Source organism: Perissodus microlepis, chromosome 13 (genome assembly GCF_051167445.1).
Source record: "Perissodus microlepis isolate ML-2025 ecotype Zambia chromosome 13, ASM5116744v1, whole genome shotgun sequence".
Classification (NCBI taxonomy): Eukaryota; Metazoa; Chordata; class Actinopteri; order Cichliformes; family Cichlidae; genus Perissodus; species Perissodus microlepis.
The window spans coordinates 24,156,673-24,173,235 of record NC_140473.1 but is presented as its reverse complement, the minus strand read 5'-3'; the positions used below and the strand labels follow the sequence as shown (position 1 = coordinate 24,173,235).

Here is a 16,563-nt window from a genome sequence, read left to right as displayed (position 1 = left end):
ACCCAGCCACATTTAACCCCGTCAGCCACACAAAGTGCCTTTCCTACCACGTCATCAGTGAAAACGACCTTCACTGAATTGTGACCACAAAATGACCACGCCAAGACCCAAATGGTTCAGTTCCATCTTTTTAATGTGTTAACCTGTCATCTCATAAATCTGTTACACTTCTGAAACAAAATATAGGCAATTATACAGTATGTAAAACAAACCCATTTTATTTTACACTATATACATTACATAACATATGCATTGCAATATGAAAACAGAAGACAAAGGTGATGAAATAGCCACAGAACAGAGGTGACGTATTGTGTTTTGTTTAAGATAGGGATGAGACCTGGATCAAACGGCTTTCACAAATAACTCAAAAGGACTTCTATGAGTCTGCTCTGGGCACCAGGTAGGGATATCTCTTCTGTTGGAGAAAACAATCCCCAACTCCAAGCACATTAAACGTCTCCGTGACTTGGTCTACATGCGATTTGATCCAGGCCCAGTTGAGGTTATGAAACACACACACTTTTAACATTTCAGCAAAACCCCACAAAGGAAGGCCATGTTGGCACCTGCTCTAAGGATTATAGATTACGCTTGTGTGCATGATGGCAGAAAGAAGAAAACAGAGCATCATTCAATCCCACATGAACTTTGTTGTTATGCTAAATAGACAGATTTCCCAAACGTAAATGTTTTTAACAGGAAAGAATAGGCAGAGGTGGGTTAAGGGTGCAGGAATAGCTCCCCCCCCCCACTTTTTCCAGCCATGTTGAAACATTATAGACGTCGGGTGTGCAGCTAAGAGGATACATAGAAGTGTTAAGCTCTGATATTTAAGAATTATTTGAGATGGCTATTTTGAGAAAACCTCACACTGAGAAAGCCATTTTCAGCTAAATGATTTTTTTCATTTACACACATCAGCTGAAAGGACAGAGACAGTTAAGAGCAAGTTTGGAGAACATGGTTGAACGCTAACCTCATGTGCTGCTGATGGCTGTCTTTAGTATTAGACTTTTTTTTTCTTTGATCTAGATACCACGAGGTAGATTTTCTAAATATGGCCAGAAGACGTTTCAACAACATATTTTAGCATTACAAAAATGAAGAGTGAAATATTTTCGGAATGCTTGATTCATTTCCCCTCTAAAATAGTACGATTCGCTAAGAGGCTGGTCATGCGGGGTTGATGATGACACTGGCATTTCAACCACTCAAGTGAGGAAAATCAATCAACTTGAATTCATAACTTAAAGGGTAAAAATATGATTATTGTGAAATGACTCCCAGTCTATAATCACGGTTGTTGGCAGGAAGCACATGTATTCATTAATGGCTAAATCAATCACCTGGGACACTAATGCACTTTGCAGGCAATTCATAGTAAAATCGATACATGTTATTGTTTGCTGAAAGAAAAAGGGCCGAGCATTTCTATTCTCACGCCGAGTTCAACCGTTCTGCACTTGATCCTGTTGCTTTACAGCGAACTGGAGTCTAGTAAGATGATTCCAGATGTGTCCACAAATACATTGGATGAAAACGTTATGAATAGTTTGTGTGGTTTTACTCTTTACAGGTGGTAACAGATGGTGAAACTTTCAACTGTCAGTCCCAAAGAATGGCAAGATTTCTCTTTAATCAGACTTGTGACAGATGAAATCAGTTCCCGTGAACATTTAAAGACAATGCTGCAGCCGCTGCTGTGCCTCATCTCTGGGACAGAGATGCACTAAAAACCACAAGGTTGCTGAAGCAGGATTTGCGGCCTGTAATAAATTTTATTTTCAATTTTCAGTGTCACGTGTTGATCTGATAAAGAGTTGCTTATATTCATTTTGATCAATTTACTGCATTTTTTAATTATTTGCTTTAGCCTATAAATATGGGGGAAAAAATTCGGAGAGAAGCTTTGAGAACGTGAACCATTCGACAGGCAAATGTCTCAGATTTCAGGATTACGCACCGTATCTCAGGTTCATCTACACTGGTGTCCTCAGTAGGAACCTCTAGTGTCACAGCTTGGAAAACTAAATGGTAGTGTACTGCCACACGTAGCCTCTCCTACACATCAGACAGTGCGCATCTACATGCATGTAGTGTGAGCTCTCATACAGATATGGGTCTTTAAAAAAAAGTCACAGCTGACAATGAAAACTTCTGCAAATATTTCTCAGGAATACAGGAAAAAAAGGTGTTACACAGAAATTTCTATTACGGTAATGAGTCTGACTGGATTTTTGAGCAAGCCTTTGCACCATATTTAAACCAGCAAACCATTATTCATAATGCTACAGGCTACACCACTCAATACCACAATATGGAGAGCAATATATTTGATGTGGATGCACTGTTAACACCACATACATGCTGTTATTGTTACTGCATTATTTCACTGAGGTCAAATAATGGTAACCCACCACTGTTTATTGTTCAGTGTAGTGAAATGTAATATAGCCTATCAGCCATGTTGTTTTATTTCAGACTGTTGTTAGCTGAGACTGGTTACAAATAGGGTGCTGCACAAAAAACATCTTGTGATTGCTTTTGGTTGCTAGTACACCGCTGCAGTTACCCATAGTTTGGATGGTAGATCCACAAATTAAGTTGTTCATCGCAGCAAACACCATTTTTTAAAGGAGGCAACTATTGCTTTTATACCCAAATTTAAGCCTGCACACTGAATCAAACTAAACATTCAACAACTAATTTTTCTGCTCAGGAATGTGAGCAAATAACTGTAACTGTAACAGTTTTTATAAAACAGTAAAGCTGCTGTGGCATAAACCTTACATTGGGTGGTGGTCTAATAAATCTGTAAAAGCGCTGTACTTCTTTGTGACCAGTTTCACCTAGCAACCAGCTAATTAACTGGTCAGACAACACTAGGGCTAACTTTTCTCTAGTGACCAGCAGCGGTGGGTCGCTGTTCAGTCTCTGTGTGACTGTGGAACGCAGGCTGGCTGCAGATGATTCAGGTCTGCATTTTACTTTGTAAACACATTATTTCTGACCAATGGGCTAAAAGCTAATTAGATTTCAGCCTAACCAGATATAATTAAATGACTTTATTTCTGTATATCCAGCTCTTTTTGTATTTTCTTATCTGCTGATGCTTTTTTTTTTAAAAATATGGCCAGAAACTTGTCACTTGTTAAAGACCAGATCTGTACATGACACTCTTATATGTGCATATTCTATGTCTACGCACACAGACGCGCACACACATACACACTGTGCATACACACACAAGGTCATATATTATAATGACATCACATTTGTTTATGAAATACATTTTTCTCTGTGCAAATTTGTAACACCAGTGGTTCAATAAAAATAGCAAAAAATATATATTGCTAAAGAATAAACAAAGATTTCTGATTAAAAAATAAAAGAAGAAACAAAATGAAACGAGCAGAAATGATCATTTTCGTCCACCCTGATGACGGTCATGTGATGAAAACAAGCAGGAAGTTATGACAGCGACCCGCTGAGAGTGAAAAACGGCCAATCGGTGTCCTGTGTTCGCTCAATTTGATCCTGAGGTCCACGCCATGAGAAGAGTAATATCAGATTACTAAAGATGTTCGCCTGTGAGACTGCAGGGGTCACATGATCAAGGAACTAGGAAGTGAATTTACTGTCGCAACGTGTCTCGCATTTCGTCTCCACAGTTGTACAGACCAACTATACACACACCTATCTACACAACCCTTTTAGTGTTCGTCTCTGTCAAAAATAATACTACACTTATATTTACAACAATTAAATAGAGGTCAATTAAGCACTTGTGTGGTGACGAGTATTGGAATTTGATGCTAGCGAAAGTGGCAAAGCTTTTTAGTTGGTTTTCTCTTTTTTATTTTTTAAAAAGACAACAAATAAAAACAGGAAATTCATCCTGGTTGTTAAAAGCATGTCATGCCAAAAATAAATAAAGGTGTAGTTTTTTTTTAAAAAAAAAAGGGACAAGTAAGGAAAAAAGGAAGGAGGAGCAATGAAGAAGAAGGGTAGGTTTTCTGTGCAAGATGGCCCTTCTGTGAAGTTTTAGCGCAAACAGCAGTAGCAGTAGCAGTAGTGTTAGTAGCATATGTAGAAGTAGTAGTAGTAGGAGTAGTGTTGGAGTCAAATTTCCGTGCTAGACATTGTTCCCAGTGTGATGTATCCAGGGTAGGGGCCAAAGATTCAGCTGGCTATCCCGATCTAAAGCGGCCTCAGGCCAAGAGTTTTAAAACCCTGACACTGTCAAAAACGGGTCTACAACCCACTGCTCTAACGCCACACGCACACTTCACTGATACACATAACACTGCAGCTCTTTATAAAACGCTGCAACTGGGATTCCGCATGTGCACTGATGAACATCTCCCAGACACACTGCTAGTCGGGCCAGGGGAGAAGATGAAGGCTGGGTGGGATAAAAGTGGAGTTGGGATGAGTGTGTCGCTTGCTCCCTTTCCTGTACTAATGCTGGGGTGTCTACAGAGCGTGTTTTATGTGCACGTATGTTAGTGTGCATGTCTCAGTAGCTGTTTTCATGGCCTGCCAGGATGTAGAGGTTGCTGTGGGCTGTAGGGTTGTCCGTAGGCCTGCTTTCCAGCACCACCACCCTGCAACACAAAACACACACGGAGATAAAACGTACACACACAACATCTAGTTTAGTTTCAAGTCAAGGTAGCAAAACAATTCACCCTTTCCCAGACGAAAGAACAGCCCAGCTGGTTTTTTAGCGTGTTAAAACAAAACAAAACAAAAATAAACGGGATATGGTCCAAGCTTGTAAAAACCCTGTTATTTGGAAAAAGGCAGTAGAGAAACATGACTTACTCTGAAGCTAAGAGTACTCTCCTAACCCGGAGGAAAACTGTGAGAAAGCTGTTAGTACTCTTTCAGAGCAACCCAAAGAATCACACATCACAACTTGAAGATACTCAGCCTCAGTAATGAGAAAACAGACACCAAAATGATCCAGCCTCTACACAAGTGTGTCTATTTTGGCATTTTGTCGAGGGTCTACAACCCCAGCATTAAACTGAAAGAACTTATGGCATCTCACAGTTTAAGCAGGAAGGAATCAGACCAGATATAATTTTGGTGTCTCTTCTCTCATCATTTAATCAAAAAATTTTCCCATATTTTCTCTCTCTGAATTTTCCTGATCAGCATCATCTGGCATCAAGCAGGATTTGAAAGTTCCGATAGAAAGAGGCAGAAGTTTTGGGCCGTCTGTGGCCAGCGACCCGTGAGTGTACCTGGGAAGTTTGAGGCCTTTTTCCTCAGCCTCTTGCTCTCTACAGTCATCATGTCTTTAGTGGTGAGACATTAAAGAGAGTGTTAACAGAGACCTAAATGTGTGTCCATGTGTGTGTGACAGGTATGAAATTGTAAGGAAATGCTGGCAGGTAAGTGTTTCTCACCTGTCTGATCCCAGTAGTCTGAAGATGCGTGTGCTGTCTGAGATCTCCTGAGTGATCTGATGAAAGAAAGCAGAAGAGGTGCTAAATGGTGCCGTAAAATACTGATGATCTGACTCAGATGTCTCATCAGACTTTAGCCAAATACTCACTAATGATTTAATATAAAGGATTAAGATTTTAAAAATTGATCTTAAAGACATTTTGCACATGAATAGTGCTAATAAAAACCCACAGAGGCCGACAATGACCACTGATTATTCTTAGAGACTTGTACAAAATAAAACAAGAGACAAAACACTGCAACAGGTTAAAGTGGCGACAGCCTCAGTGAACGCAGTAAGAGAGTTTGGACCTGGAAGCACGGTTGATGCGTCATTGCTTAACAGACAGATAGTCAGAGTGAAGCGTTTTGACAGACTGTATGTGCATTTAATCCTGGTTTGCAACCATGTAAGAATGTGTAATTATGATACTATCCATAAGGCCACATAAATATTGGGTAGAAATGGAAACTGTTACACTTCCCTTGAATTACTGTGATGTGATTTTTTGAGGCTATATTGAGCACCCACAGTAATTTATTATTCTAATAAAGTAAGATTAAATAAGACACCCTGATGCTGCGGACTAAACATTATTACAGCGCACAGAGGCCACCTGAAGAGCGTGTTTTATTCTTAAATGTGCTCAGTATGAATCTCACCTCATTAGTCTTGAAACTCCGTCCCTGCATGCCATGTCTCCAAAACGCCAATACGCTGTCTTGGAGGCAAACTGGATAAAAAAAGGAAAGAAAAAAACCCCAAGGAAAAACAATACGGATTAAGGTTTGTTTATAGATCAACAGTAACCCACTAGAAGATATCCATGCCATGTAGTCTTTCTGGGTTTTTTTACCGATGTTTTCAATCTGGAAGTTGAAGGTGAGCTCGGCTGACAACTTTCTGCTGGATTTCAACCGACCCTGGAGATTCACTATCTTTATACACCCTGTAGTAGGAAAAACAAAAAAAGACAGAGGAAACAGTTTGGTAAAACTAATAAAATAAGTGTTAATACCTTCTAAATCTGAACCTGAAAAGATCATAAATGGGTAAGATGAGTTAAAATCTATCAGTGACTCACGGTCGAGGCAGACTAGGATCGTGTCTCTCTCTAGCTGAGTGACATGGATCACACATGTCTGTGGGGTTTCTGCAGAGGAGGAGAAAAAGGCAGAGGATTACTTTGGCTCTCGTGCTGTTCCCACCAAAGAAAACTGTTATTGGTTTAACTTGACAGAGCCGGGCGGTGTTCTCACCTGCTTCTGTGAACCAGGAGGAGGTAGAGTTGGGATTGACTGTGCCAAATCGGACCACCTGGCTGAGTTCAGTTCCTTTACTGACTGCGACACAGATGAGAGGGTAGGTCTGTTCAGGGACCACCAACATTTCAAAGACCTCCAACGGACAGGGTAGTGGGAAGTCAATAGTCTGTTACATAGAAAAGGAAAAAAAGTTTAGAAAGCTATGTGCTGTATTTAGATATAATCATAAAATCATTTGACTGGAATCAGCTGAGCGATTTGCTGACTGACTGGCACTAATATCAGCTGATCTGCCAGGACTACAGAACTTGTGGCCTAGCAAAATGAACACTGTGCTTGGTCTTTTCAAACTTTTGATCTTGAAAAAAAACTGCTAGCATTGTGGAAAAATTTCTTGCGTGTGCAAATACTTATTTTCTTTCTTGTAACTGTGTAATAAAACGTGCTTAGGAAAGGAGCTTAAATTAAATGAACATTATCTTGATTTTTGGGGAGATTCAAAACTGACCTTGATGAGCATGAACTTCTGCATTGACTCCACCCACTCCAACAGCATGACACTTGACTGGAAGGCTCCACACAGGTACTTATGACCTGTGTATGGGTTACGAACTGCACAAAAACAACACCGGCCATGAATACATTTGAATTTTTCCTCTTTGCACAAAAATTATAATTCAGTGCTATTTTTTGTTCTGCACAAACACCACACAGGACAGTACAAGATAACACGAGGTAGTTTCATGCAACGAGTCCGAATTTGATACAGTTAAATAAAGTTAGTCACAGAACATAATTAAAAAACAAAAACAGGCCGGTGTTCGACAAAAGAAAATATAAAATCACCATTTACAGAAACTCACCTACGCAGCACTTTTGGCACCCTTTAGTCTCTGGAATCTTATTGGACACAGCAAACTTCCTATAACCAGATAAATAAAGAAATATGATCCAAATATAGAGCTGAACTGGCACAAACTTCTGGTTTTATTGAAAACTTATTTAAATTAGTTAAAATAAGCAGGAGTGACATTTAACTTATGTAGGGGGGGGGGGGACTACAAGGAAACAGAGGCTATAAATATTTCACAGCTTAGATTTTCTAGTTGTAGAGTTACCTGGGAATTATCTTATCAGGCAGCTTGTGTGTGGGAATGGCTACTGGTAACTTCTGTAACTGTCTGGCCTGTTCAAACAGACCGCTTAGACTATGGGAGTACAGCTGAGAGGCTTTTCCTGCAATGAAACAGGATATAGAAGAAACAGTTAAAAGGAAATAATAGTAGTGACCTACGATACAAGCTATAAAAGCATATTTGAAGAAATAAAACACAATGTATCAAAAATCATGCGCCGATGATCCAATTTAAGAACAATTTCAGAGACAAATGAGTGAAAGTAATAAGGGCAGTCAAGTGCCACACACTTCTATCATAAGGATGTGCGACAACTCACCAGATATGGAAAGAAGACAGTTGTTCATGACATATAACCAGGTACACCGCCGAGGGAAGAGCTGCAGGTGGACACAAAGTAATCTGAGCATCTCAGTGTGCCAGAACGTTTAAAACTGTCTGATTCAAAGACAATTTTTGTATTTACTAATCCAACACTGGACTATCTCACATGTATAACATTACAACTAATATACCCTGTTTTCAGAAAGTATATAGCATTATGTTAAATTATCCGATTTCTAGTCTCACCTGTTCCATTGTTGTCTCATGTAGCTCATTGAGGTTTAATGTGTAGATTCCCTCTTCTGCTCCGAATATCAAATACTGGTCTGAAACGCACAAAAGAGCATTTTATCCGTGCTTAGTGAAAAGTGAAAACAACACCTGTAAAATAAACTTTGATAGTGTTTTCCTGTTGGTTACCTCTGGTGTCAGGGTTGATCCACGAAGTGGCACAGTGGATCTTGAGGGGACAGCCGTTGAACACCTTGGAGAAACACGCACCCATCTGGAAACGGGAGAAAAAGAAAGAAGCTCAAGATTATTTTAATTTAAAGGATTTGGAGACCCTGTGATTTAAATACCTTTAGTAAGACACTCCACACTAAAAAGTAATATTTTAACTTGCTTATGGATTCATTTTCCATTTTTTTTTCCAAATGAGTAAATTAATTTCATTTAATATTTTGCACATAAAAAAAACTTTTGTATAGGAACAAAAAGATCTGCAATGCCAAGAAGTCTTTACAACACTAATCCAATTAACTCAACTACATTATTTTCTCTTAAAAACAAACAAACAAAGCAAAAAAGACTCATACTTACATGGACTTTGGGTGTTGGGGGGAGACCATTACTGATTGGCTTCTAAGGAAGAGATAAACACAAACACACATTAAAAACATCAATAACAAAATGACTGGATGATATATATGAGCATAACAACCTGTATATATAAAATGTATTCTCCCAGCAGATAGTCTATAGTGCACTCAAAACATGCTGTAAATAAAAGAATTGTAGCTGAATTAGCTCACTAAGCTATTAGTCATAGTTTGAAGTACACCCATCTGGTGCTTCAGTTTGACAAGTATGTAGATGAAGCTATCTAGGTGCATAACTTCTCCCACAGCACTCCTCTAAACTTTCTCAAGGGTTGAACATTATGGAATTTATTTTTCCCCTGATTTATAATCCATTATTGACTTGGGAGATGCCCAAATTCCACTTCTTCTTTAAAAAACAGTGATGATCAGCAAGAGCTGTGACAGCAACAAAGGTCATGATCCTTCACTGGCTTTGCACTGACACAAACACTACCCAATACATTTCACCTGACTTGGCCTTTCCTCTCCACACAGCGTTATGCCGATTATTAATAATTTTAACAATGGCAGCACTCTGCATCCTCCCTCAAGACCTCTGTGGGTCCTTGAGCCACTCCTGCATGCTTACCGGAACATCCTTCTTGTCTTTCCGTATGGGGACACTAGGTGGCATGGTGGACTGCCTCTCTGCTGGGCTGGCCCTCTCGCCATTGTGGGGAGAGTTCAGCCCATTACCTACAACAAAAACAACAACAACAACAACAAAAGACACAACTTACTGTGTTTGAGTGACACAGGAACAGAGAGAGCAGGTAAGAGACAGAGAGACTGTGTGTGCGCTTGTGAAGCTTTGAAAACAAAGAAAGCCAAAATAAACATGAGGTGTCTACAAAAACACTCGATTTAATGAGAACAATTTAATTTATAAGACTAAAGACAGCAAGGAGTGTTAATATTAAAGAGTAAACAAAAACAAGCTATTGGGAGCAGAGAGAGGGGGGGGAGGAGGGAAGGAGCAGGCCAGCAGGAAGAAAACAGAGGATCAAATATGGTCATGATCGAGGGGGAGTGTGAATGCACCACAAACTGCAGTCAATTATTGATCAGTTTCTCTCCTTTACTACCCCAGCGAGTAACCAGCGAATGACAGGTAGTAAACGGCAAAACCATTTGAGCTACGCACAGAATGTTGCTTCCTGTCGTGATTAGAGCCATAACCATATCGTCAAAGACAGTTCAACTTTCACCTGAGCGTGCCTACAGCACGACCATTCCAGCATGACTGTGCAATTCTACACTATGCTTTCAATCTACTGAACTGTTATTATTTCCAAAACACCATAGTGAATATATCTACCATATACTGCTTATTAAATGTAACACTTTACTGTAGAAGCTTCCAAAGCGCAATCAAAAAAATAGAGAAATAAACTTAAAAATATACAGGATCTACGTTCTCTGTGCAAAATCAAAAAGGCAAAAATAATATCCAAAGAAGCATATCCCTGTCCTGAGATTAGGTCATAGGTGGCAGCAAATTTTAATTGCTCCACTTATCCACTTTCAAGTCAGAGTAACACAATAATAATTAAAAAAAAAAAAAAAAATCAGAGCATGACTGAGATACCCGAAATGCTCAACAACAATGCAAATATTTAAAAGGCACACTAGAATGGGGATTTAGTCACTTGTCTAAAGTATAAAACGGGATTACAAACTTTTATAAAATTTGGCATTTCTGTTACTGTTTAATAAGTTCAGTTATAATTTGGCGTCTGTAAACTAGCAAAAAGAAACATGAAACAGCAAATTTAACTAAATAAACCACTTCATTGTCAGAATGTCTACAACGACATATTAGGGCCACTAAAGGCCAAAAAAGGGGGAAAAAAAGAATAATTGAAGGACAATGAAGGGCTTAATATTCTGAGAGTTAAGAAACTACTTTGAGATTAAAGTTGGAAACTTAAAATGTAAAAAAATAAATAAATAAGTTATATTTGAGCTTTTGGGATCCATGCCTCACGTGAAAATCTAACAACACAACAGCTCATTTTCATGAAAACCTTTAACCTCCACTGACCCTAATAGGCCGTTTTTAGAAAGTGAGAGCTGACAATGCACAGAATAATTTTTTGTTAAAAGAATCAAAACTGGACCAGTCAGCCAGGACTATGTTTTCTCCTCTTCCTTTGTCCTAAGAAGCGAGGGGGAGTGGTTTAGCAGCATTTGATTGTTTGGATCACTGGATTGGATGAACCAATCAGTCTTCACAAAAATGACTTTAGAGACAAACAATCATGTTGAGCGTGAGCTGATGAACGGAAGAAACAAAGCAAATAAAAACTTTAAAAAAAAGCATTACTGTTAATGGAATCATGGAACAAATAAATCAGACTACAAGGAAAGACTAATGGAAGACCACACAACCAATCGCAGGGGACGACAGGGTCTGCGGACACTACCCAGCTACCAAATCAGCTGCTCTTACTCTCTTTCTTTTCCTCCTGTTTTTCCTGCTCCTCTTTCACCTCCTTGAGAACCTCCCACGCCTCCTCCAGCTCCTCCTCTGTGTGAGGCGTGTGGAGCCACTCCCAGAAATGCCTAAAGCTCCCATCATCCTCTGTGGCAGAGTTTTCGACGTCTTTGAGCTTCGGGCTCTCGTTACCTAGGCTACTGCGGCGGTGGGGCGGCAGCTTCGGGGGCGGGGGACGCGGGGGGACATAGGAGGCGGGCTTGGCGGGGCTCGGCGTCTCTGGCACTGGGCATCGCTTGATGGTCCCTCCCCCTCCACCGTCATCTTCACTGTGTGAGTGGCTGTCGTCGTGTTTTTGATCCGTCTGACTATGGGGTGAGGAGATGGATTTGGGCTTAAGAAGAAGAAGAAGAAGAAGAAAAAAAAAAAGATTGTATAAGAAATCAGTTACTTTTTTCATATTCTGAGCACTAAAATTCCTACTAGTTCAAAAATTCTGCTAACTACAGACACAGTTTTTCCTACCTTAGGAGGAAGTGGGGGTGGGACCCTTGGCCTCATGATGGTGCTTGATTTACTGAAGAATAAGAGGGAAAAATCTGTGACAAGATACTCAAGACAGCTGCCGCTTTTTTACAACCAGGAAATATATGGGAAACAATAAGTATATGTTAGAATGTTAGCACTGAAGCTATGGTTTAACTTGCCATTTTTAAGCCATTTATAAGCTAAGTTATTACATTCAACGCATAATTACAATCCAGAGTTTTTCTTAAAAAAAAAAAACCCAAACCCAACCATTTTATTTTCTATTTCCAATCATATGTGATTATGTGAAAATAAAATTGTCGGATTTGTTTTAAAAAAAAATCGAAAAAATATGCTGACACATTTGTGAACCCAGATCAGATGAGATGTAATATTTTGCAGGCTCACTGAATGTGAAATCAAAGGCTCAAATAACAGGTTTAACCACAGCCCAATGCCACTTACACACAAAGGTCATTAAAGGTTAACCACGAAATATAAAGTAAGACAAGAACTTTAGACAACAGTAAAACAAAGAAGGGTCAGCATGTGCAAAGCCTCTGAATAGATAGCGCTGATACTGACAAACTTAATAATATTTTAGTAAAACTATTACTTTTAAAATTAAAATTTATGTTTAGTGTAAATAAATTAGAGTTTGTGTCTTGCTCTCATTTAAAGCACCTCTTAAAATCTTTTTTTTTTTTTTTAAAGGAAAAGAAATAGAAGAGTAATTGCAATTATGCCTTCCGACCAGCACAATTTCAGAGACTTTATCCATGACATTTTATAAATGTTGTAGTTAAGTTATGGACAAGAACCAATCACAGCACACAAATCAGAATGGAGAGAGGCTGGGAGCCAATCACAGTGAAAAATGAAGATGGGGGTACCAAGAAAAGAAGTTGCAGTATTTAAGCTGAGTGGGAGACACAGAAAACGATTGCCTCCCTTAAAGAAGCTTAAAGTGTAAACTTTATCAGTACAAAACTAATCTGTGACTGACATAGTTTACACATTCACTTAAGGGTTCTTATAAAGGTGGTAAGCCACGCATGGGTGCAGTAAGTACAAAAGCATCTCTAAAGAAAGCAGGAAGATTTGTATCACAGCTCTCTTAAAATGTACTGATGCTAAACACAAGGCTGGTGATAAGGACTATGCAATCAGATTATGACCAAAATATGGAAGCCCGTTTCCACCACTAAAAAAAAAAAAATAAAGTATCCACAACTTGAAACTTCGAGTTATTTTCCCTTATCAACTCGAAATTCTGAGAAAAGTAACTTGAGTACATTTCAAGTTAGCTCTACCAATCAGTAATCTACATGAATGATGTCATTTTCTTGTACCTGGAAGGATATGGCGCAGAGGAATGCGCACTCAAAACCGTATTGCAACAAACTGGTGCTTTTGAGAGTACGTTTGCTGATAGTAACGCCATGTGATTCAGCTAACAGCACAAGGATTTCATCATTTGTAAAGCCACGTTGAAAATACTCAGCAATTTGTGCATTCATGACTTACTTACTGGTAGCTTAGCTGTAGCATTTGTAGCTGAGGGCTTCAGCTTCCGGGTAACAAGGAAATGATGTCATTCACGTAGATTACTGCTTGGCAGTGCTACTTTTCTTGAAATTTCAAGTTAATAAGTCGAAATTTCGAGTTATGGATACTTTTTTTTTTTTCAACCAAAAACCCCAACAAAGCCGAGATCATAACTTTAAAACTTTAAAATGCTGAATGTGCAAAAGGGAATTTCTTTGCAACTGAAATTATTTTAAGATGCTTGAAAAGAAACAAAATCTATTTGAATTTTTGATACCTACACTAAAGATTTTCAAAATTTAGTGTCTATGTAATCCAAATGCTCCTAACTTTAACTTTTACTCAGTAACTAAGTTGATTTGGGGACCATCCGTTGGTCGTCAAGTCTGGATGTGAAGACTTAAGCTGAGTGTTTTCGTGATCAGCAACAGTTTGTGTTCTCAAACTAAACTGGAGACTGAGAAACCAATGGATACTGTACGCTCACTGGCTACAGTCTTGTCAATGACAAGCACACCCAAGTTTATCATCCTTTCTCACACTAAAATGCTAATGAATTAACATCATACTTAATCAATAAAACTTAATAACGCTTCATCAAGTCTCCAGTTTAATGTTGACTAATGTCTCAAAGCAAAGGAGTCAAAAGTGTCATTTTTCCATAGATTTGTATAAAACTGGAAGCCCTTTTTGGAACCAGAACAGTCACAGCAGAGTGCAGGTTCAAGTCGTTTCTGCATCGGCTACACCAGGGGTAGGCAACTCCAGGCCTCGAGTGCCAGTGTCCTGCAGGTTTTAGATATCACCCTGGGTCAGCACACCTGAATCAAATGATTAGTTCATTCCCAGGCCTCTGGAGAACTTCATGACACGTTGAGGAGGAAATTTAGCCATTTGAATCAGCTGCGTTGGATCAAGGACACATCTAAAACCTGCAGGACACTGGCACTTGAGGCCTGGAGTTGCCCACCCCTGGGCTACATAGAGTCTGAGGGACTAAATATTTTGTTCCTTTGTCTGGAGGAAATTTCCTTTTTTTTGTTTGGCTAGAAGATTTTGTTTTCTATCGCTCTTAAACACCTTAAAAAAAAACCCTTGAGAGAGAGAAAAAAAAACCCCTCCCTCCCCTTCCCTCCCCCCCACCACAACACAACAGTAACTACAAAAGCTAGAAACTGCTACAGCACAACAGGTTGCAGCCACTTTAGGAATTCAGGTTATTTTCATTTGTGCAATCACAGCACTGTGTGTTGTGGATATGACTTGAAGGGAAAATCCTATAATATAAAGCACAAAAGGCCTCTCTGACTGTGGTGGAAAATATCTGTCTAGAAAAAAGGAAAAAAAAAAAAGACTCTGGCCTGCCGCAGACATTTGGCTTTTACACTGAGGGGAGAGGCTGGATGCCAGATCTCCAGTTTTATAGAGGCAAGATAAGACAGAAGGCAGTGTGAGTGTACTCTCACACACACTCATACACACACAGAGCAAGAAGGCACACAGATGGCGAAGCCAGTGAAGAACAAAACAAGACAACGGCACACAAGAGGACAAGGTCATGAGCAACAGTTATCTAAAGAATGAAACTGAACTCAGGCTCAACGATCCATATAGAACATGTCAAATCTTTAGCTATAAAGTATATTTTAATGCTGTGTTGTTTGTGTGACACCTACACTTCTCCATTTATTACATTTCTACTACTGAAAGAATATATGAGGAAATATCAATAGCCTCTTGGTGAACATTTAGGGTTACTGTTAGTAGCTTTAAGAAAGCGTGGAAAACACAAAGGCAGCAGGCACACACACACAAACAGGTGGCGTATGTGGCGTGATGGTGGGGTGTGCTCCATAAAGATGTGTGGATGAAACTGGCAAAGGTAGGAAGCCTTAACTCCTTGTCTTCCTTCTCAGTCTTTCCTCTGAAACAAGTGAGGGAAAGATGGGAAAAGAAGGATTTGGAGAGGCTTCCAGTTCTAAGACTGAGAGGGAACTTACTGAGTGTGAGTTTCATCATCATCTGCACCATCATCATCCTCATCCTCATCATCCCCTAAGTGTGCCACATGGCCCCTGGGAGAGGAGGTGAAGACAGGAAGGGGGGCGGGGAAAGAAAGGACAAAGGAGGAGTGGGAGAGGGGGCATAAGGAGGAGTGATCAGGGGAGAAAGGGAGCAAGCAAAGGAGATAGGGGATGACAACAGAAGGCGGAGGCAGAAGAGGACAGAGGAAGAAGGGGGAAGGGGAGGGAAAGCTGAGTGAAGCTTGGTTCACAAACTACTTCTGAACTCCTGACCCTGTGCAGATCTGAAAGGACTGAATAGGTTCAAATAAAAGCATGAACCAATTTTTACTGTGATCCACAAAAATCAGCAAAACGACTCATCTGAGCAACCAAGGGAAACGGTCTGAGGGCTAATTACTTCCACAACCAGACACTTCCAAACCCAGCGGTCCAGTTTGAACCATTAAGTCCTTATAGATCTACACACGTCAACAGTAAGCGTAACCTTTTAAATCATATTATATATTATATTATATCAAATTCTCAAATACTGGTAATCATTATCCCAAGGACAGAGAAACCCGGCCTTTGTTTGAAACTCTCTCAATCCTAATGTTTTACATATCAGGACATAATAAAAATAATTTGGCCCTTAGCACGTCTTAAAAATGGGTAAATATAACCTCTGATGAACAACAACACATAACATATTAAACCATGTCATAATTTTAATACAAAATACCAAAGCAGTACGTGAAGGACTAAGTACGCCGTTACTGCTTCCACAACAATTAAAAGAGTGTAGATACCAGCTACTACTAATTAAATGCACTTGAATATATGATGATAAGCAAGCGTGAGCACCTTCAAAAAAGTAAACGTTTAAAAGCTTGCTAATCGTCCCAGGAGTGGATGCAGGTTCACCCAAAGCTCAGATCATGCAAGGCTCGGAGAAACTGCAAGAAACCCCAAGAGCTTCACCTCAGTCTCTACAG

At 39.6% G+C, this 16,563-nt stretch overlaps 1 protein-coding gene across 6 annotated transcripts in view; it reads right to left on the bottom strand.

The window, feature by feature from the left end:
• Window positions 1-115: 115 nt before the first annotated feature.
• The window catches only part of LOC146375197 (mitogen-activated protein kinase kinase kinase kinase 3-like), a 47,658-nt gene continuing 31,210 nt past the window's right edge, over window positions 116-16,563 (bottom strand). For 2 of the 6 annotated variants that reach the window (XM_084947671.1, XM_084947672.1), the window contains 17 exons: window positions 15,563-15,637; window positions 12,012-12,063; window positions 11,502-11,880; window positions 9,639-9,745; window positions 9,009-9,050; window positions 8,607-8,691; window positions 8,433-8,512; window positions 8,182-8,242; window positions 7,845-7,962; window positions 7,590-7,648; window positions 7,235-7,338; window positions 6,721-6,892; window positions 6,546-6,614; window positions 6,318-6,410; window positions 6,124-6,194; window positions 5,421-5,476; window positions 116-4,610 (listed from right to left, as the gene is read on the bottom strand). In XM_084947671.1, the coding sequence (XP_084803797.1) occupies window positions 4,523-4,610; window positions 5,421-5,476; window positions 6,124-6,194; window positions 6,318-6,410; window positions 6,546-6,614; window positions 6,721-6,892; window positions 7,235-7,338; window positions 7,590-7,648; window positions 7,845-7,962; window positions 8,182-8,242; window positions 8,433-8,512; window positions 8,607-8,691; window positions 9,009-9,050; window positions 9,639-9,745; window positions 11,502-11,880; window positions 12,012-12,063; window positions 15,563-15,637 (1,711 nt within the window). In that variant the 3' untranslated portion in view covers window positions 116-4,522. The remainder of the gene's footprint in view (window positions 4,611-5,420; window positions 5,477-6,123; window positions 6,195-6,317; window positions 6,411-6,545; window positions 6,615-6,720; window positions 6,893-7,234; window positions 7,339-7,589; window positions 7,649-7,844; window positions 7,963-8,181; window positions 8,243-8,432; window positions 8,513-8,606; window positions 8,692-9,008; window positions 9,051-9,638; window positions 9,746-11,501; window positions 11,881-12,011; window positions 12,064-15,562; window positions 15,638-16,563) is intronic. The other 4 variants (XM_084947675.1, XM_084947676.1, XM_084947673.1 and 1 more) reach the window with 2 other exon arrangements.